The sequence below is a fragment of the Salmo salar genome, chromosome ssa10 (genome assembly GCF_905237065.1).
Source record: "Salmo salar chromosome ssa10, Ssal_v3.1, whole genome shotgun sequence".
Taxonomy (NCBI): Eukaryota; Metazoa; Chordata; class Actinopteri; order Salmoniformes; family Salmonidae; genus Salmo; species Salmo salar.
Window position 1 is genome coordinate 75,905,091 of NC_059451.1, and position 23,292 is coordinate 75,928,382.

General features: G+C 38.9%; 1 protein-coding gene across 3 annotated transcripts in view; it reads right to left on the reverse strand.

Moving 5' to 3' along the window:
* Window positions 1–22,132, reverse strand: part of LOC106561037 (ceramide kinase) — a 36,609-nt gene extending 14,477 nt beyond the window's left edge. The window contains exons 1-2 of one of the 3 annotated variants that reach the window (XM_014124603.2): window positions 21,410–22,132; window positions 20,292–20,420 (exon numbers count right to left, since the gene is read on the reverse strand). In XM_014124603.2, the coding sequence (XP_013980078.1) occupies window positions 20,292–20,420; window positions 21,410–21,560 (280 nt within the window). In that variant the 5' untranslated portion in view covers window positions 21,561–22,132. Of the gene's footprint in view, window positions 1–20,291; window positions 20,421–20,718; window positions 20,738–21,409 lie in introns of those variants that run through there. The other 2 variants (XM_014124604.2, XM_014124605.2) reach the window with 2 other exon arrangements.
* Window positions 22,133–23,292: the final 1,160 nt, after the last annotated feature.

The window sequence follows — 23,292 nt, forward strand, 5'->3', positions numbered from 1 at the left end:
ATGAGCAAACGCTTGATATTTAAATTTTCCACACCAGAATATGGATTTTTTTTGCAAAGTAAAACTTTCAGAACATCCTGCATTGGCTTGCTTTACAATTTAGCCAGGGGAGTTCAAAGTTAAGCAAGCGGTTTCCCCTCAGTAAACCACAACAATGGCAGCACAATGAATTCATTGGAGGCCAAGATGCAGCAGATTTTGTTACTGAAGTCAGTAGCGTGTTTGAGGTATGGAGCCAGCACTTGATTAAGCAATCTCTACTCCAAGATAAGGTCTTGTGTCATTCGATCCCTTTCAGCTAGAGAATGGAAGAAAAAAAATCATATGAGAAATACGAAGAATTTCATTTACCTTAGGCCTTTTGTGAAGAAAAAAAAAGTTATTTTATCAAAGACTTCATTCCCCTTCATCTGGAAAGATGATCATTTCAATAACGCTCCTTGTGATTGCTCATTTTCAGGCGTTATGTCCTTGAAACATCCAGATATCTCTGAATTGAACGCTCTTTTTACAGCTCCTGAAATGAATTGGCTCGACTCCAAAGCCCATCCATTCTGAAATAAATGGAGAGACCTTTGACAGCCTCAAGACGTAAGATGGCAGATAGAAGGCATCCAAAGAACTAACACAATACAGGGAGGCCACTAGTCGATCTCTACATAGATCTGGCGCCTTCAGAAAGTATTCACACAGCCCTTGACTTTTTCCACATTGTTGTGTTACAAGCTGAATTTAAAATTGATCATATTGAGATTGTGCCTAGGCCAGTGACACACACAATACTCCATAATGTCAAAGTGGAATTATGGTTATACATTTTTACAAATTAACTACAAACGAAAAGCTGAAATGTCTTGAGTCAATAAGTATTGAACACTTTTATGGCAAGCCTAATAAATAAGTTCAGGAGTAGAAATATGCTTAACAAGTCACATAATAAGTTGCAGGCACTCACTCTGTGTGCAATAAGTGTTTAACATTTGAATGATGACCTCATCTCTGTACCCCACACTAGAGGTCGACCGATTAATCGGAATGGCCGATTAATTTGGGCCGATTTCACGTTTTCATAACAATCGGTAATCGGTATTTTTGGCCACCGATCTGCCGTTTTTTTTAAATATATATATATATTTTTTCACACTTTTATTTAACTAGGCAAGTCAGATTAAGAACACATTCTTATTTTCAATGACGGCCTAGGAACGGGGGTTAACTGCCTTGTTCAGGGGGGATTCGTTTTTGCAACCTTCCGGTTACTAGTCCAAGGCTCTAACCACCTGCCTTACATTGCACTCCACGAGGAGCCTGCATGGCAGGCTGACTACCTGTTACGCGAGGGCAGCAAGAAGCCAAGGTAAGTTGCTAGCTAGCATTAAACTTATCTTATAAAAAACGAATCAAACTTAACATAATCACTAGTTAACTACACATGGTTGATGATATTACTAGTTTATCTAACGTGTCCTGCGTTGTATATAATCGATGCGGTGCCTGTTAATTTATCATTGAATCATAGCCTACTTCGCCAAACAGGTGTTGATTTAACAAGCGCATTTGCGAAAAAAGCAGTCGTTGCACCAATGTACCTAACCATAAACATCAATGCCTTTCTTTAAAATCAATAAACAAGTATATATTTTTAAACCTGCATATTTAGTTAATATTGCCTGCTAACATGAAATTGTGTCACATCTCTAGCGTTCATTGCACGCAGAGTCAGGTTATATGCAACAGTTTGGGCCGCCTGGCTCGTTGCGAACTAATTTGCCAGAATTCTACGTAATTATGACATAACATTGAAGGTTGTGCAATGTAACAGGAATATTTAGACTTAGGGATGCAACCCGTTAGATAAAATACGGAACGGTTCCGTATTTCACTGAAAGAAAAAAACGTTTTGTTTTCGAGATGATAGTTTCCGGATTCGACCATATTAATGACCAAAGGCTCATATTTCTGTGTGTTATTATGTTATAATTAAGTCTATGATTTGGTAGAGCAGTCTGACTAAGCGGTGGTAGGCACAAGCAGGCTCGTAAGCATTCATTCAGAGAGCACTTTCGTGAGTTTTGCCAGCAGCTCTTCGCTGTGTTTCAAGCTGTTTACGACTTCAAGCCGGGTGGGTATAATTTGTGGAACGTTCCAACAGGAATCTATTCCAAAAACTTCGTAAATAACAAGGTTGCCAAAAAACAACGCATACAAAGTTGTATTGCGGCAGAATAAGATACCAGGTAGTGAGTGGTCTATTTCATTGCGTTTTTCACTCATCACATTTATTCCGAAAAATGTCTGTCCTCACTCTGGTTGCCTATGGACAAACATTAAGAATAAGCTATGTGGCGAGTTGATGCCTATTCGGCAGCAAGTTAGCTACGTTTGTATGCGTTGCTATTTTGTATGCGTTGTTGGTTGGCAACCTTTTACTTTACGTTTTTTGGAACAGATTCCTGTTGGAACGTTCCACAAATTATACCCACCCCTTCAAGCCTGTCAACTCCCAAGTTTAGGCTGGTGTAACCGATGTGAAATGGCTAGCTAGTTAGCGGGGTGCGCGCTAATAGCGTTTCAAACGTCACTCGCTCTGAGACTTGCAGTAGCTTTTCCCCTTCCTCTACATGGGTAACGATGCTTCGAGGGTGGCTGTTGTCGATGTGTTCCTGGTTCGAGCCCAGGTAGGAGCGAGGAAAGGGACGGAAGCTATACTGTTACAGTGGCAATACTAAAAGTGCCTATAAGAACATCCAATAGTCAAAGGTATATGAAATACAAATCGTATAGAGAGAAATAGTCCTATAATAACTACAACCTAAAACTTACCTGGGAATATTGAAGACTCATGTTAAAAGGAACCACCAGCTTTCATATGTTCTCATGTTCTGAGCAAGGAACTTAAACCTTAGCTTGTTTACATGGCACATATTGCACTTTTACTTTCTTCTCCAACACATTTTTTTGCATTATTTAAACCAAATTGAACATGTTTCATTATTTATTTGAGGCTAAATTGATTTTATTGATGTATTATATTAAGTTAAAATAAGTGTTCATTCAGTATTGTTGTAATTGTCATTATTGAAAAATAATAATAATTACAAAAATAAAAAATAATTAGAAAACAAATCGGCCGATTAATCGGTATCGGCGTCTTGGTCCTCCAATAAATCGGTATCGGCGTTGAAAAATCATAATCGGTCAACCTCTACCCCACACATACAATTATCTGTAAGGTCCCTCAGTCGAGCAGATTCAACCACAAAGACCAGGAAGGTTTTGCAATGCCGCACAAAGAAGGGGACCCATTGTTAAATGGGAATATCCCTTTGAGCATGGTGAAGTTATTAATTACACTTTGGATGGTGTATCAATACACCCAGTGACTACAAAGATACAGCCAGCCTTCCTAACTCCGTTGCCAGAGAGGAAGGAAACCACTCAGGGATTTCACCATGAAGCCAATGGTGACGTTAAAACGGTTAGAGTTTAATGGCTGTGATAGGAGAAAACTGAGGATGGATCAACAACATTGTAGTTACTCCACAACACTAACCTAAACGACAGAGTGAAAAGAAGGAAGCCTGCACAGAATAAAAATATTCCAAAACACACATCCTGTTTGCAATATGGCACTAAAGTAAAACTGCAGAAAAATGTGGCAAAGACATTAACATTATGTCCTAAATACAAAGTGCTATGTTTGTGGCAAATCCAACAACACACCACTGAGTACAACTCTTCATATTTTCAAGCATGGTGGTTGTTGCATCATGTTATGGGTATGCTTGTCATTGGCAAGGATTAGGGAGGTTTTCTTGGATAAAAATTAACAAAATAAAGCTAAGCACAGCCAGTATCCTAGTGGAAAACCTGGTTAAGTGTGCTTTCCAACAGACACTGGAAGACAAATTCACCTTTCAGCAAGACAATAACATAAAACAGTAGGCCAAATATACATTGGAGTTACTTACCAAGACGACATTGAAAGTTCATGAGTGGCCTAGTTTTGACTTAACTCGACTTGAAAAATATGTGGCAAGAATTAAAATGGCTGTCTAGCAATGATCAACAACTAACTTAACAGAGCTTAAAGAATTTTAAAAACAATAATATGCTAATTTTAAACAATCTAGGTGTGCAAAGCTCTTAATAAGATACTTAACCAGAAAGAGTCACAGCTGTAATCGATGCCAAAGGTGATTTTAACATGTACTGACTCAAGGGTGTGAATACTTATGGAAATTAGATATGTTTACATTGTCAATAAATTTCTAAAAACATGTTTTCACTATGTCATTATGGGCTATTCAGAGTAGATGGGTGAGACAATAAATATGCAATAAATGTTGAATTCAGGCTGTAACAACTAAATGTGGAATAAGTCAAGGGGTATGAATACTTTCTGAAGGCACCATATATCGTCCACATAAGTACTACAGGATAAAGTGTGTAACTATGATATCTGTTAAAGCAATTGCTGTAAGTTAAGATGGGACCGAAGAGGATGGCTGACGTTTTACATGCACCTAACCAATTGTGGTTAGTTTTCTCAAGCTCTGTCAGGTTGGAAGACAACGCAGAAGTGGCTTTGGGACAAGTATCTGGATGTCCTTGAGTGGCCCAGCCAGAGACCTGAAAATATCTGTGTAGCGACGCTCCCCATCCAACCTGACCAAGCTTGAGTGGATCTGCAGAGAAGAATGGGAGAAACTCCCCAAATACAGGTGTGCCAAGCTTGTAGTGTCATAGCCAAGAAGCGTCGAGGCTGTAATCGCTGCCAAAGGTGCTTCAACAATGTACTGAGAAATGGGTCTAAATACTTATGCAAATGTGATTTTAAAAAATAACAAAAATAGCCAAAAAATTATCAAAAACATTTGCCTTTATGGGGTATTGTGTGTAGGTTGATGAGGGAAAAAACAATTTAATCAATTTTAGAATAAGGCTGTAACGTAGCAAAATTTGGTGAAAAGTAAAGGGATCTGAATACTTTCCGAAAGCACTGTACAGTGTACCAGCCAAATTGTATGGAGCCGCTCTGGAAAGTCAGTTTTCCCATGCCATTTAAAAACACTAGCCAGATCGTTCCTATTTGTACAACTGTACTGGTTTGGCTACCAACAACCACAGAAAGTGGTCGACCGATTAATTAGGGACGATTTCAAGTTTTCATAACAATCAGTAATCGGCCTTTTTGGACGCAGATTATGGCCGAATACATTGCAATCCATGAGGAAACTGCATGGCAGGCTGACCACCTGTTATGCAAGTGCAGTGTCAAAAGGACCTTGTGGCTGCAATGAGCCAAGGTAAGTTGCTAGCTAGCATTAAACTTATCTTTTAACCTGTTGGGGATAAGGGGCAGTATTTGCACGGCCGGATAAAAAACGTACCCGATTTAATCTGGTTACTACTCCTGCCCAGTAACTAGAATATGCATATAATTATTGGCTTTGGATAGAAAACACCCTAAAGTTTCTAAAACTGTTTGAATGGTGTCTGTGAGTATAACAGAACTCATATGGCAGGCAAAAACCTGAGAAGATTCCTTACAGGAAGTGGCCTGTCTGACCATTTCTTGCCCTCCTTGATCATCTCTAACAAAAACAGGGGATCTCTGGCATGACGTGACACTTCCTACGGCTCCCATGGGCTCTCAGATGGCGGGAAAAAGCTGAATGATGTAATTCCATCCCCAGGCTGAAACACATTAGCGCGTTTGGCAAGTGCTCTATCAGAGGGCCATCAGACTGAGGCTCGTGCATGAGGGGATAGCATGCTTTTACTTTCACTCTCTTTGTATTAAAAAACGATTTCCCGGTCGGAATATTATCGCTTTTTTACGAGAAAAATGGCATAAAAATTGATTTTAAACAGCGGTTGACATGCTTCGAAGTACGGTAATGGAATATTTAGATTTTTTTTGTCACGAAACGCGCCATGCTCGTCACCCTTATTTACCCTTTCGGATAGTGTCTTGAACGCACAAACAAAACGCCGCTATTTGGATATAACAATGGATTATTTTGGGACCAAACCAACATTTGTTATTGAAGTAGAAGTCCTGGGAGTGCATTCTGACGAAGAACAGCAAAGGTAATAACATTTTTCTTATAGTAAATCTGACTTTGGTGAGTGCTAAACTTGCTGGGTGTCTAAATAGCTAGCCCTGTGATGCCGGGCTATCTACTTAGAATATTGCAAAATGTGCTTTCACCGAAAAGCTATTTTAAAATCGGACATATCGAGTGCATAGAGGAGTTCTGTATCTATAATTCTTTAAATAATTGTTATGCTTTTTGTGAACGTTTATCGTGAGTAATTTAGTAAATTCACCGGAAGTGTTCGGTGGGAATGCTAGTCACATGCTAGTCACCTGCTAATGTAAAAAGCTGGTTTTTGATATAAATATGAACTTGATTGAACAGACATGCACGTATTGTATAACATAATGTCCTAAGATTGTCATCTGATGAAGATCATCAAAGGTTAGTGCTGCATTTAGCTATGGTTTGGGTTTATGTGACATTATATGCTAGCTTGAAAAATGGGTGTCTGATTATTTCTGGCTGGGTACTCTGCTGACATAATCTAATGTTTTGCTTTCGTTTTAAAGCCTTTTTGAAATCGGACAGTGTGGTTAGATTAACGAGAGTCTTGTCTTTAAAATGGTGTAAAATAGTCATATGTTTGAGAAATTGAAGTAATAGCATTTCTAAGGTATTTGAATAACGCGCCACGGGATTCAACTGGCTGTTGAGTAGGTGGGACGCAAGCGTCTCACCTAGCCCAGAGAGGATAAAAAACAATCAATCTTCACATAATCACTAGTTAACTACAGATGGTTGATGATATTACTAGATTAACTAGCTTGTCCTGCGTTGCATATAATCAATGTGGTGCCTTTTAATTTATCATCGAATCACAGCCTACTTCAACTTCGCCAAACGGGTGATGATTTGACAAAAGTGCATTCGCAAAAAAAAAATTAAAATTCGTTGCACAAATGTACCTAACCATAAACATCAATGCCTTTCTTAAAATCAATACATAGAACTATATTTTTTTTTAACCTGCATATTTAGTTAAAATAAATGCATGTTAGCAGGCAATATTAACTAGGGAAATTGTGTCACTTCTCTTGCGTCTGTGCAAGCAGAGTCTGGGTATATGCAATAGTTTGGGCCACCTGGCTCGTTGCGAACTGTTTTTTTTTCCTAACAAAGACCGTAATTAATTTACCAGAATAATACATAATTATGACATAACATTGAAGGTTGTGCAATGTAACAGAAATATTTAGACTTAGGGTTGCCAACCGTTCGACAAAATACGGAATGGCTCTTATTTCTGTGTGTTTATTATAACTAAGTCTATGATTTGGTATTTGATAGATCAGTCTGACTGAGCAGTGGTAGGCAGCAGCACGCTCGTAAGCATTCATTAAAACAGCACTTTACTGCGTTTGCGAGCAGCTCTTAGCAATGCTTGATGCTCGGCGCTGTTTATGACTTCAAGCCTATTGTCATGACGTTGGCCTCTTTTGGTACAGGGAGGACAGTTGACCCCTCCCTTTTGCACACAATCCACCCTGTGTGTAAAGGGTCGTAAAAACTCTAAAATTCCAGGAGAGTCTCTGGCCACATGGCCCATAGAGAGACACAGGAAATTCTTCCAACTCATAGAATTGGAGAGCCAAGCGACATTTTGTGTTCTGGAGAAGGTATGGAAGATTGGTGAAGAATCCAGCTACGAACTGATCCGCTTGGTACCATTTTGTGATACTCAGAAGAGACAATTTAGCCATATTACCATAAAACTGTTTATATAATAGACTCAGTTTAAGATTTGCATCATATGGGTGTATGGAATGTATTAATAAGGATAAAGCTTTTGTAAGACATTGAGATACTATTGTACTGATGTAATGTGATAGATTTGGTTACAGAAATACAATTCTAACTCAGTCATAGGCACGCCCCCAGGGACCCATACAGGACCAGGCGTCATTTGACAAGCTGTTCTATGGGCACTATAAAACACCCCCGGATTTACATTTCCTCAGACCAGGCCTACACTCCGTTGGCTAATAGGTTTTACCTTCCAATTCCTCTACTGAAAGTGAACCATACCACGTGGTTAACTTTTAGACTATCGATACTGACAGAATAAGAACAAGTCTTTGATATTAATTATTAGTCTGCAGCTAAGTAAATTATATCATTGAATGCGAAGACCAACGAACCAACCATTCGATGACGACATTAATGAATGTCACTCTGAAAGATCCATTCTAACCGAGAGAGAGAGAGAGAACGCGGACAAAACTCCCCAACAGAACTACTCTCCAACAAGAATCAGAACGACACACTGAGCGTAAATATATATTGATTGCAATTGTTCCCGAATGAGTGAGCCTTCAATTGTCAATTGTTAATATTAATGAACCCTGTGTAACTTCTCAGCCGACCTTTTATGATCCATTGTTCAACAGGCCGACCTGCCTGTTTAGCCAGTAGGGCACATTCCGATACCAATCCTTTGTGACGATAATGACTGTTTGTATGTTTTTCTGTTAATTACTTAGTGTAGTAAATAAATGATTTTAAGACAATTGATGTATGGATGATTTTAGTAAAGACGGTTCGTGCAGATACAACAATTTACGACGTTTGGTATGAGACTGGACTAGAGGTAAAATACACCAATTAAACTAGAAGATAATCTGCCTATACTATAATAGAATAGAATATTATAGTACAGGAAAGTTATATTAGGAAAATTATAGCTTTGTAATCTGAATATTCTCCTTGGTGCCCCGATCTCCTAGTTAATTACAATTAAACGATTAATCAGTTTAATCGTGTGATAATAATTACAGGGAGCTAATTGATAAACATATCTTCCGTTTAATGGTACCCCAAAGACACGACACTATCAACTCTCAAGATTAGGCTGGCAATACTAAAGTGCCTATAAGAACATCCAATAGTCAAAAGGTATATGAAATACAAATGGCACAGAGAGAAATAGTTGACGCGTCATAATTCCTATAATAACTACAACCTAAAACTTCTTAACTGGGAATATTGAAGAACTGGGAATATTGAACCACCAGGTTTCATATGTTCTCATGTTCTGAGCAAGGAACTTAAACATGACCTTTTTTTACATGGCACATATTGCACTTTTGCTTTCTTCTCCAACACTGTGTTTTTGCATTATTTAAACCAAACTGAACGTTTCATTATTTATTTGAGACTAAATAGATTTTAGTTATGTATTATATTAAAATATTGTTGTAATTGAGTATTCAGTATTGTTGTAATTGTCATTATTACAAATATATATATTAAAAATATATATATAAATAAATAAAATCGGCCGATTAAATCAGTAATATATATATATATATATATCTGATTTAATCGGCCAATTTTATTTATTTATATATTTTTAATATATATATTTGTAATAATGACAATTACAACAATTTTTTATATATATATAAAAAAAAATAGGCTGATTAAAAATCAGTAATATATATATATATATATATATATAAAAAAAAATAATAAAAAAAAAGGCCGATTAAATCAGTATCAGCTTTTTTTGGTCCTCCAATAAATCGGTATCGGCGTTGAAAAATCATAATCCGTTGACCTCTAATTCAAACCCTTGGTAGGTCATAGGCATGCCATGCAGGACTTCTCAGCTCTGACTTAGTGTTCACTTTTCATCATTATACTAATATGGATGGGCTCCCATGTTTGCATTGGACTGTTTTTGAACATTACAACATCTGATGGAAATATGTGCCAGGAACTACACTGTGAAAGTAACGTGCTAAGCCTTTCTCCATCTCTTGACAGAGAAAGTGATGGGAATGTTTGCTTTTGTTAAGGGTCCAATGTTAGAATGAGAATGTGGCGAGTAGACCTACTAAAGGGCATGCTGTCTACTTCAAAATTAGGCTGCAGACCAGAGTGCAACTCAATATGTGATAACGATCGGCTTAACTGCAAAGGTGATACTGTTCGTGCTACTGAGGGGTTATTCAAGGGCATTAATAAATGGTAAAGGATGCTGCTGGTCAATTCCACTGGTCAATTCCACACACTGGTCAATTCCACAAATGTATGCCAAACAAAAAACATTGATTTTCAAATATTCCTCCTTTGCATATTTGGGTATTATTCTACACACTGGCTATTATTTTCATCCGCTGCCAAACAAGACCAAATTTGGTTGGTCAGGACCAAATCTGAACCAATCATAGAAGTCTATGTTTCACATCAAAGTACAGGTCAGTAGAGTACTTTACAGTAGAGTTCAGTACGGTACAGTTAGGTCTGGCTAATTTGGCCTAAAAATCATCAATTTATTTTTCAAACCTATGGGCGATTCACGATATATCTCAATTTCTTTTTAAGTTCTCTCTAAATAAGCATTGTTGTACAATTAAAAGGTCAAATACACTGCATTACAAACAGTCAGCAATAATCTAATGCATTTAGGGCTTGTGACGTTATACCTAGGCTAAATATAAGCCTTCCCCAACCATAAGACCCACTAATCATTTAATGATTTTATCAAATTAGTTTAACCAGCTTTTTTGTTGCAATAATCACTGATCTGGCTTTGAAGTCTATGAAAATGTCCTTTTTTGTTACACATTTAACTAGAACCATGCATAATGCACATTCACAAATAATGACTGACTTCTTGTAGCAGGCGTTAGTCTATAGAAAAATAACACAGGTCTCATCAACAATCGCTAAAGCCCAGTTCTTGTGATTAGCCAGCTAATCTTTATATTTCAAGTTTAGCCAACTTGAGATCTATTTGCAAGCTAACAAGGTTGAACAGTTGAATTGTTATGAACACACCCTTCTGTCGGTCTCCAACTTTCTGAAAAGCATGTTAGCCCGTCCACTTTGCTCATAGGTTTAATGGATTCTATTAAAATGTAACATGTTTCAAGTGAAACTGTAGTTTGTTTGTATCCTGTGTAGTGAATGATTACTGTGAGTATTAATGGAGTTTAGTCCATTAAACTGTGTGTATGCTAATTTAGAAACCATGACCTAATCAGATAAGAGGAAATTGCCTAAGACCAGAGAGCAGGGTCAGGCCCAGAACAGAAGATGGATGGGGTGTGATTCTGACATCTGGCTAAACAAAGAGAGGACCATGGACATCCCACAAGGAAGCCAGAGGGAAACTTATTGGGGCCATAAAATGTATTGCTGGGGAGATGATGCCCACAAGGGAAGAGTATATAATGTGTTGTGAACTTTCTAAAGTCATGCACTCAGCTAACTGCATCCTTGGTATTAAACACTTGAAACTTCTCTTGAGCTTTTGGTCTCAATTCCTTATTGCAGAGAGGTTGCAATAGCATTTTTCTTTTTAACAGGTTGAAATCAAGTGGCCTACCTTATTTCTCACAATGGGAACTAGCTGGCAATTCCTTATATACAATTGTGTTTTATGCTTATTGCACATTTAGAAAACACAGACAAGACAGCTAGTATAACAGTCTTTGGCTAAAATGCTGCTAGCGGTACGTGGTACCCCAACACCGCGCACGACAAACTGAGCATTCCTTTTCCAGAATCAATGTTTATTGATAATCTCGTTTTAGTAGTGTCTGCTCTGCGTGCAATTTGAGTAGTTGAGACATAAAAAAAGGGTAGAGTTAGAAAAGGTAACTTCTCCTCTTTTACTGTAAAATAATGTCTCAATGTGTTTGTGTCCATATGACCGATTCTGTTGGAACAAACCTCAAATAGAGAGTTGAAACCGCTTGTCAGAGAGGAAGATGTGATATCAACTTTGCTAGCGTGAGAGGCAGGTGGAGGGGCTTGATGTGTGTGCAAACCATAGAGGAAGAGGCGATATGAAAGGATTCACTCTCGCTAAAATCTCTATAAAATAAGGATAATGGTTTCTATGGGCTTATTTTGGACCTAAGCTTGTCGCCTGCCTTCCCGCCTTTGGGACAACGACTCCCAGATCTCTGGTGTAAATGGGAAGGTGCAAATAGCACAGAGGAGCGAAGGAGACTAGACCAAAAATACAACATGAGAACAAGCAGACAAACACTCATAAAAAAGAAAAATTACAAAACCTTGATTCTTCACGAGTAATCGAACGGGCGTAAAAACTCAATCTTTAACTAGAGATAAAAAAAAGTTTAAAATACTGTAAAACTATTTAGTCTAAATGTTGTCTTGAAGACAACGTTAATTTGCTTTGATTCTAATATTCAATTTCTACATGTCAAGTTGCGGGACACAAGAAACCAAGCATCACATAGTTCTCCCTAAATTCCCTTTCCCCTCTGTTTCACTCAAGCAATTGTGTTCCAACTGCTCCTTCTACAGTCGTGGCCAAAAGTTGAGAATGACACAAATATTAATTTTCACAAAGTCTGCTGCCTCAGTTTGTATGATGGCAATTTGCATATACTCCAGAATGTTATGAAGAGTGATCAGATTAATTGCAAAGTCCCTCTTTGCCATGCAAATGAACTGAATCCCCCCAAAACATTTCCACTGCCTTTCAGCCCTGCCACAAAAGGACCAACCAACTCACATCACGTCAGTGATTCTCTCGTTAACCTGTTGGGGGTAGGGGGCAGTATTGACACGGCCGGATAAAAAACGTACCCGATTTAATCTGGTTACTACTCCTGCCCAGTAACTAGAATATGCATATAATTATAGGCTTTGGATAGAAAACACCCTAAAGTTTCTAAAACTGTTTGAATGGTGTCTGTGAGTATAACAGAACTCATATGGCAGGCAAAAACCTGAGAAGATTCTGAACAGGAAGTGCCCTCTCTGACAAGATCTTGTTCTTCTTGTCTCTGTTTATTGAAGACTGAGGATCTTTGCTGTAACGTGACACTTCCTACGGCTCCCATAGGCTCTCAGAGCCCGGGAAAAAGCTGAATGATATCGAGGCATCCCCAGGCTGAAACACATTTACGCTTTTGGCAAGTGGCCGATCAGAGGACAATGGGCTTAGGCGCGTGCACGAGTCGACCCCGTGCTTTATTTTCTTTCCTCTTTTTACCTAAACGCAGATTCCCGGTCGGAATATTATCGCTTTTTTACGAGAAAAATTGCATAAAAATTTATTTTAAACAGCGGTTGACATGCTTCGAAGTACGGTAATGGAATATTGAGAATTTTTTGGTCACGAAATGCGCCATGCTCGTCACCCTTATTTACCCTTTCGGATAGTGTCTTGAACGCATGAACAAAACGCCGCTGTTTGGATATAACAATGGATTATTTGGGACCAAACCAACATTTGTTATTGAAGTAGAAGTCCTGGGAGTGCATTCTGACGAAGAACACCAAAGGTAATAACATTTTTCTTATAGTAAATCTGACTTTGGTGAGTGCTAAACTTGCTGGGTGTCTAAATAGCTAGCCCTGTAATGCCGGGCTATCTACTGAGAATATTGCAAAATGTGCTTTCACCGAAAAGCTATTTTAAAATCGGACATATCGAGTGCATAGAGGAGTTCTGTATCTATAATTCTTTAAATAATTGTTATGCTTTTTGTGAACGTTTATCGTGAGTAATTTAGTAAATTTTTTGTAAATTCACCGGAAGTTTGCGGGGGGTATGCTAGTTCTGAACGTCACATGCTAATGTAAAAAGCATGTTTTTGATATAAATATGAACTTGATTGAACAAAACATGCATGTATTGTATAACATAATGTCCTAGGTGTGTCATCTGATGAAGATCATCAAAGGTTAGTGCTGCATTTAGCTGTCTTCTGGGTTTTTGTGACATTATATGCTAGCTTGAAAAATGGGTGTCTGATTATTTCTGGCTGGGTACTCTGCTGACATAATCTAATGTTTTGCTTTCGTTGTAAAGCCTTTTTGAAATCGGACAGTGTGGTTAGATAAACGAGAGTCTTGTCTTTAAAATGCTGTAAAATAGTCATATGTTTGAGAAATTGAAGTAATAGCATTTCTAAGGTATTTGAATAACGCGCCACAGAATTCCACTGGCTGTTACGTAGGTGGGACGATTTCGTCCCGCCGGCCCTAGAGAAGTTAACACAGGTGTGAGTGTTGACGAGGACAAGGCTGGAGATCACTCTGTCATGCTGATTGAGTTCGAATAACAGACTGGAAGCTAGAAATGGAGGGTGGTGCTTGGAATCATTGTTCTTCCTCTGTCAACCATGGTTACCTGCAAGGAAACACGTGCAGTCATCATTGCTTTGCACAAAAAAGGCTTCACAGGCAAGGATATTGCTGCCAGTAAGATTGAACCTAAATCAACCATTTATCGGATCATCAAGAACTTCAAGGAGAGGGGTTCAATTGTTGTGAAGAAGGCTTCAGGGTGCCCAAGAAAGTCCAGCAAGCGCCAGGACCATCTCCTAAAGTTGATTCAGCTGCGGGATCGGGGTACCACCAGTACAGAGCTTGCTCAGGAATGGCAGCAAGCAGGTGTGACTGCATATGCATATGTGAGTGCATATGCACTCACAGTGAGGCGAAGACTTTTGGAGGATGACCTGGTGTCAAGAAGGGCAGCAAAGAAGCCACTTCTCTCCAGGAAAAACCATCAGGGACAGACTGATATTCTGCAAAAGGTACAGGGATTAGACTGCTGAGGACTGGGGTAAAGTCATTTTCTCTGAAGAATCCACTTTCCGATTGTTTGGGGAATCCGGAATAAAGCTTGTCCGGAGAAGACAAGGTGAGCGCTACCATCAGTCCTGAGTCATGCCAACAGTAAAGCATCCTGAGACCATTCATGTGTGGGGTTGCTTCTCAGCCAAGGGAGTGGGCTCACTCACAATTTTGCCTAAGAACACAGCCATGAATAAAGAATGGTACCAACACATCCCCGAGAGCAACTTCTCCCAACCATCCAGGAACAGTTTGGTGACGAACAATGCCTTTTCCAGCATGATGGAGCACCTTGCCATAAGGCAAAAGTGATAACTAAGTGGCTCGGGGAAGAAAACATCAAGATTTTTGGTTCATGGCCAGGAAACTCCCCAGACCTTAATCCCATTGAGAACTTGTGGTCAATCCTCAAGAGGCAGGTGGACAAACAAAAACCCACAAATTCTGACAAACTCCAAGCATTGATTATGCAAGAATGGGCTTCCATCAGTCAGGATGTGGCCCAGAAGTTAATTGACAGCATGCCAGGGTGGATTGCAGAGGTCTTGAAAAAGAAGGGTCAACACTGCAAATATTTACTCTTTGCATCAACTTCATGTAATTGTCAATAAAAGCCTTTGACACTTATGAAATGCTTGTAATTATACTTCAGTATTCCATAGTAACATCTGACAAAAATATCTAAAGACACTAAGGCAGCGGACTTGTGAAAATTAATATTTGTGTCATTCTCAAAACTTTTGGCCACAACTGTACGTTGGACCTACAGAAATAAATGCCTATAAAAACGTATTTTTCCAACAACAACAAAACATTAGTTAAGGCAAGTTAGTTAAGAACAAATTCTTATTTACAATGACGGCCTACCAAAAGGCAAAAGTCCTCCTGCGGGGATGGGGGCTGGGATTAAAAATATAGGACAAAACACACATCACGACAAGAGACAACACAACACAACATAAAGAGAGACCTAAGACAACAACATAGCATGGCAGTAACACATGACCACACAGCATGGCAGCAGCAGGTTTAGTTTGTCAGCTGGGGTGAAAGAGGAGCAATTACAATAGAGGAAACCATGTCTAGATTTAACCTTAGCCTGCAGCTTTTATATGTGCTGAGAGAAGGACAGTGTACCGTCTAGCCATACTCCCAAGTACTTGTATGAGGTGACTACCTCAAGCTCTAAACCCTCAGAGGTAGTAATCACACCTGTGGGGAGACCTGTTTATCCACTTCTCCACCAGACAAGGAGGTGACTGAAAATGTTCTTGTGTTGTTTGAGGCAAGAAACCACTTTACAAAATATTCCCATACCATTATTACAGAGAATCAGATAAATTATGCTACCCTCTGCCTATTGGCTACTTACCTTATTCAACCCCGTCTCAAAATACAACACTGACTCTGTAAGACAAACAAAAAAAGCTCTTACCTAGAAATGTACACTCGTAGGAAGCAATCACTCCACTGCTGACTACAAAGTATCCATAACTGGGCTAATAACTCACTAACTAGCAAAGGATATGAAGAAAATGTGCTCATGTGGCTACATGCAGCTCTTGCTTTGATCGCAAAACAAGCGCTTCCACTCACAACCACAGCTGTAAACACAATCCAGTTCAAAGTAAATGGCACAGATCCATATATGGCAATAGTCTGCCTACAACAAAATCTCTTGCATAGGTCATTTTGTTTTGGTATGTTGCACTGAAAGTGGCTAATATTGCATTGATTCGATCACAATTCCCACAATAAAGGGAAACGTTGCTAGTGTTAACAGGTAAAACTCATTGAGTGAAGTTCAATCTCATGCTTCTCTCAGTGGGCTGATATTTCTTCTGCACTGCAGTCCCGGGGGCACAGCTTAGAGGGAACATTGGTCTTGACTGATAAGGGCTGAGGAAATATAAGCACCTTGTCTGCGAAATTAACAAAACAAGGCTATGCCATTGTACAAGCAAGCGCCACTGCTGAGGTTACCAACTTTTTTAAGATTGTGTTTCAGGATAACATAAACAGCTGATACCACAGTTTTGATAACATAATCTTAAATGGCACTTGTTTTTTTATTGACTGACTATACACCGAGTGTATAAACATTAAGAACACCTGCTCTTTCCACGACATACACTGACCAGGTGAAAGTTATGATCCCTTATTGATGTCACTTGTTAAATCCACTTCAAATCAGTGATGAAGGGGAGGAGACACGTCAAAGGGTTTTTAGGCCTTGAGACAATTTGACACCTTGAAGAGTCCATGCCCCGACAAACTGAGGCTGTTCTGAGGGCAAAGGGGGGTGCAACTCAATATTAGCAAGGTATTCTTAATGTTTTGTACACTCGGTGTATATGAGGCAATTTAGCAATTAGGATTTGTTATCTGTAATAGCTATGATAAACTAGGCATTTATTGCACACTGTTGGCTATAGAGAAATGGCCATTTTTTTTCTCAGTGCGGGCAGTGAGTACCATTTGGGCACTCAAAAAATACAAATGTGAGTACTAGAACAGCCCATCCCTAGTACAATAAAGTACATTATTGTGTTCTCAACTCTAGTGTGCTCTACTGTGTACTGTTCTGAAGTAGAGTTAGGCGGTTTCCAGATTTTTATTTCACCATGCAAATTTGTTTTTAAATACCATTGGGCATCTTACCAGAATGCTAACAAAATTAGCTCAAGTAATAGCGAATTTCCATGAGGCTACTAGCTAAATATGCTAACGAGCACAAACGAAAATAAACAAATACAGGCAATCCAGCTAATAAAGTTATACATGTATAGGTATGGGGCTACTGAATGTCCTTTTTAGGGAATTTTGACATTTAAAAGTGAATGTGAATGAGAGACATTGAACAAAATAAAAATGTTGACGCATGCTTGTCTACTCTGAAGCAGAACTAAAAATGCTTATTTTTGTAATTTCTGCATCAGACAAAGTTTATGCTTCAGTAGCACTTCCCCTTTTGGATGAGAATTCACAAATGGGCATTCCATCAGCAGACAGCTCTCTTGACTGATTTGTTGCTTTTTTTCTACCTTTTTCTCGGTGTAGACAGCAAGCCTACTTTTCTCTGGTAAAGTTCAAGATTAACTAGCTGGCTACATTCTTTCTATGATAAACATTAGAAATACGATGGCCATGCATAATTTTTTTGCAAAAAAGACCTTGCAAGGTCATTTACTGTGTCTGCCAGCAAAATAGCGTTGCATTTGTCATCTGATGAAAATGAAGCTATTTTCTGACTAATGTACTAATGCATTTTCTGTGAAAGAAAACTATATTTGCACGTCCCTGATCACTCTATTGAAGCAAACACAACACACAGCTGGACTCACCTGCTCACGCTTTCACCTGTTATGCTATTTACAAATCAAACTGGTCCGGGCTGGACCAAATCTGAACCAATCATGGACATCTATGTTTTGGCCAAAACAAGGCTGGTCCGGACCAGACAAAAAAATCTACATCTGTGGATGTTGAAATTAAAGCAGGTCTGGACTAGGGCTGTTAGGGTGACAGCATTACCGCCACATCGGCGGCCACGAGTCATGACGGCAGTCAAATTCCACGTGACCGTTTAGTCACGGTAATTAGGCTTCTCCAAGCTCTGATGCTGTCACCCTAACAGCCCTAGTCCAGACCTGCTTTAATTTCAACATCCACAGACGTAGATTTTTTGTCTGGTCCGGACCAGCCTTGTTTTATGGGTGACAAGATTAGCCAATCACCTGTGAATGCATTTCACTATACCTGCAATAACATCTGCATGTGACCAATAAAATGTTGATTTGATGATATATGATCACTTGTGAATGATTAAGGCAAGAAACAGCGCATGCTTTTTTTGCCTACTTTTTCAAATCATAGGTGTTTTTGCCTACTTTTTCAAATCATAGTCGCACACCTCATGTAGCCTGGCCCATATGTTTTGATAAAGTTTGTATCACAACTAAAGTGTCCAAATAACTTCTTAAAATGAAGCACATTAATCCACTTTACAATTGGTGTAGAGCCTAACTGACATACATACACTGTGTATGAGTTTCAAGTTTGGGGAAGATGATTTACCATAAAAATGCACCTTTATAATAAAAGCATTACAAACATAAATCCCATTTGTGGTCACTTTTGGGAATGGTGTTTTCATGGTAATGGCATTATCAAGTGCTTGTCAAATTGTGAATGAGAGACTGATGAAGTCTGTACAGCCTGCGCAAAACATCTAAACATATAGCCCAACATTTGTATCACAACTAAAGTTACATAAATAACTAAATTAAGCATATAGGAGTACCTGTTTCTTGGTTAACCGCTCAAAACAGAATGTGCACACTCCCTCAAATTGTTTAAAGAAAATATCCTTTCTATTTTATTCAGCCATCTTCAATTTTATTCTTCATACTATAAAATAATAAAAAGATTATGCCATGGAATACTAAGCAAATCTTGTCTTCTAAATGAACTAGTGTAGGCCAGTCATATAATTACATGGATTTATTGGACTTTTTAAAATGTTGATGTTCCAAAGGTCTGCGTGGACGCAAGGAGATGCTAAATGTGTTTACGTTAATTAACGTGAGACCGGCAGTTATTTGCTTGACAATCACTGGCTGACAAAATGTAATGACCGCCACAGCCCTAGTCAGGACCGCACCAAAAAACACAATTTGTGGGTGTTGGAATCAAGGCAATTGAAATCAAGGCCAGGGTGGAATGACCCAATTTCAACAACTTTTCAATGTCCATGGACGTCCGGTGGATAAGGATGCTGTTTACAGTAAATGGAAAGAGGGGGCTTATGGGTAGGTGTCATTTAGAGCCGGGAGAGGTGACAATAACTGGAGAAAGAGACATTAGAGAGGCAGGGAGTGAGGAAGGTGTTGTCCAGACTTTTTACACTTGCTTGACCAGACGACAGAAAGAGAAAACAGTTGAGGTGAACATAACAGAACCTAAGTTTGAGTTTTAATCAGTTAATAATTCATAAACAAATTAGAAATCAGTAAAAACACCAACTACGTGATAGGTATACCTTTACTTGTTATGTCTGTGCCCTTATTTTAAGTGTTTCTAAAATCCCCTATGACAAAAAAGAATGTGGAAAAACAATTGGAACCATTTCCTTATTTGACCGCTAGGTTTTATGGGTATTATGACTCATACTGTGGTACTCTATATGCTTTGCCCCTCATCTGAATCTCATGTGACAAGAGATTTGCTATGTAGCCGATTGTTCAGACATGTGGGCCTGTCATTGATATGATTATCAAGAAATAACTTTAAATCGTATTATTATTTATTTTATTACCTTTAACTTGGCAAATCAGTTAAGAACAAATTCTTATTGTCAATGACGGGGTTGCCTGCCTAGGAACAGTGGGTTACAACAGATTTTCACCTCGTCAGCTCGGGGATTCGATCTTGCAACCTTTCGGTTACTAGTCCAACGCTCTAACCACTAGGCTACCTACCGGCTAACAAACACATAAATAACGTTCTAGAATTATGATTCTTTGTGCGTTTATATGCAGTGTCTTTAGACTAACATCATCAACACAGTAGCCTAAAACATGAAGGCCAATTTGCAAGGGCTATGGTGGTTATTACCTTGTGAGGTGATGAAAAATGTCAGCCAGCTCATAAAGAAGAACTCCGAGGCCAAATTGTGTGCCATCCAATTGACCCGACATAGCGAGGCTATCCAAGCCAGGGCCGCAGTCGCACTACGCGGACCAGCTGTCAAACAACAAACAGCTCAGAATCGGCTTGCGTTCATTTAAAATGAAGCTCTGGGCAATGGATAGAGGACTAAACTCCACTCCATGGTGAAGGAAGTTTATGATGAAGTTAACTAACGCCGTGGGGCCGAGGCTTTGAGGAATCTAGTTCCGATTACATCTATTCGCTCATTCTCAATTCTTCCAAAAATTTCAATTATGAAACACACACCTTGTACATACATGTTTGTCCTCTGTAGTTGCGTACCTGAAATCCATATTTTTTCAATAAACGTTAATCAAATACAACCACTTACTGTTTGCTCATTGCTGTTGCTCCAAGATGGCAACTAAACACACATGCGCATGTGCCCATTGTATATCAACAAGGAAACAGTAGGTGGTGGTATTTGATTAATGTTTATTACATAGGTACAATGTGGGGATTTCATAATTGAAATGTTTTGAAGTATTGGCCTTGTGCGAATCGATGTAGTCGGAGCTAGATTCCACAAAGCCTGGTCTCGGCTCCATGCTGTTGAAGTTCTTCAGAAACTTCCTTGACCATGGAGTGGGGTTTAGTCCACTAGTCAATGGATCGTCTTGCTGTTATAACTCAAGCATATATAGAAGAAAAATAAACGACTACATGAAACTGTTAATGTCCTAACGTTAGTTGTTGGTGTCGGATAGGCTATGGGGCAATTAACTACATCGACCTTATACTTCTAGGGCAAATTTAGGCTATATCATTGCATGTCATTCGTTGACAATAACAAATGTTAAGAGCATGCAACGACTAATTTATATTGCCTATATAACAACATTCAGAGGATTATGTGCATGCCCACGTGATGTGTTTACGCGAATGTGGATAGCGGATATACCCAACAAAGAAAATAGGCTAAATCACCAGTCCCTCGACCTCTCAACGTCCTTCATCGTGCACCGCGGAATATTTTAATAACATCTTTGCACTTCATAACCAGTTTATCTTTTGACACTTACCGACTTTAAATGGGTGATGTATGCCCCCAGAAACGCGTTTTTTCTTGGTCGGAATCTCTTTCCATGTCAGAAGCACACGGTTTAACGACACTTCGAATAAGCTGTTTTTCAGTAGGAGTTGGGATGCCAACAACCTCGGTTGTTTTTCCATGTCTTCACCAAGAAGCCACAGAACTGGATGACTATTCAGTAATTTATCGGGTTGTCGAGGCACCTTTGTCTACAGAAGGAAACAATGTTGCTGTTTTCGACAACGGCAGTGCCACAATTGGATAGCGGATTCTTCATTCACCATAGGGGACGAACTAAACATTACGCATAGCGTCACGACGTATTCTAATTTTGGTGCTGGAGAGACATTTTGAAATGACGGACAGCTTGCTCTGAGAGCAACTATTACGTGGTGGAAAAAGTACACAATTGTCATACTTGAGTAAAAGTAAAGATACCTTAATAGAAAATGAGTCAAGTTAATGTGTTAGTCACCCAGTAAAATACTACTTGAGTAAATGTTTTTAAGTATTTGATTTTAAGATACTTAAGTATCAAAGGTTAATGTAATTGCTAAAATATACTTTAGTATCAAAAGTATAATTATAAATCATTTCAAATTCCTTATAGTAGTTTCCTGCAGTCAAATGACCAAATCGTCCTCTAGTTGCCTCATTGGTGGAATGTTATCAGTATTTTTCATAACTTCATAATTAATAAACATTATTTCAAACCTGCTGAAAATCCTGTGTGTCTATGTCAAAGGGTTTTGCTATATTTCAGTCTTCTGCGATGTATAGAAAGTGTAATATTGGGATTCTAACTCAAAATTCAATACATTTTAACTCTATATCTGACAGGGTACAAGGTCTTATTTTTTTAAGGCCATAACCATGTGTGTGAGGTGTATATGTTAGTTTCAAAGTAGATTTGTGATCCTGATTTAGCGCACTCCAGTCAAAAGGTTGTTAGGCAAACCAGACGACAATATAACAGCATTTGTGTTTAGTGAGTCCACCAGATCAGAGGCAGTAGGATGATCAGGGATATTCTCTTGATAAGTGCATGAATTGGACAATGTTCCTGTCCTGCTAAGCATTCGAAATGTAATGAATATCCTGGAAACAGGATGGCGCCGGAGGAGATGGGTATATATGTATATATAAATCTTGCATAAGTTAATTTATTTTCACAATTAACTAATAATGTGCCTTGTATTGTTGACAGTTCATATGAATGATTGCCACTTATAACCAGGATTGCCATTACAAAAATACATTTTTTGGCAAGCAATTATTATTTTGGCAAACAATTATTGTGATTCAATCAATCAATCAATCAATCAATCAATCAATCAATCAATCAATCAATCAATCAATCAAATGTATTTATAAAGCCCTTCTTACATCAGCTTATATCACAAAGTGCTGTACAGAAACCCAGCCTAAAACACCAAACAGCAAGTAATGCAGGTGTAGAAGCACGGTGGCTAGGAAAAACTCCCTAGAAAGGCCAGAACCTAGGAAGAAACCTAAAGAGGAACCAGGCTATGAGGGGTGGCCAGTCCTCTTCTGGCTGTGCTGGGTGGAGATTATAACAGAACATGGCCAAGATGTTCAAATGTTCATAGATGACCAGCAGGGTCAAATAATAATAATCACAGTGGTTGTCGAGGGTGCAACAGGTCAGCACCTCAGGAGTAAATGTCAGTTGGCTTTTCATAGCCAATCATTCAGAGTATCTCTACCGCTCCTGCTGTCTCTAGAGAGTTGAAAACAGCAGGCCTGGGACAGGTAGCACGTCCAGTGAACAGGTCAGGGTTCCATAGCCGCAGGCAGAACAGTTGAAACTGGAGCAGCAGCACGGCCTTGTGGACTGGGGACCTGAAGTAG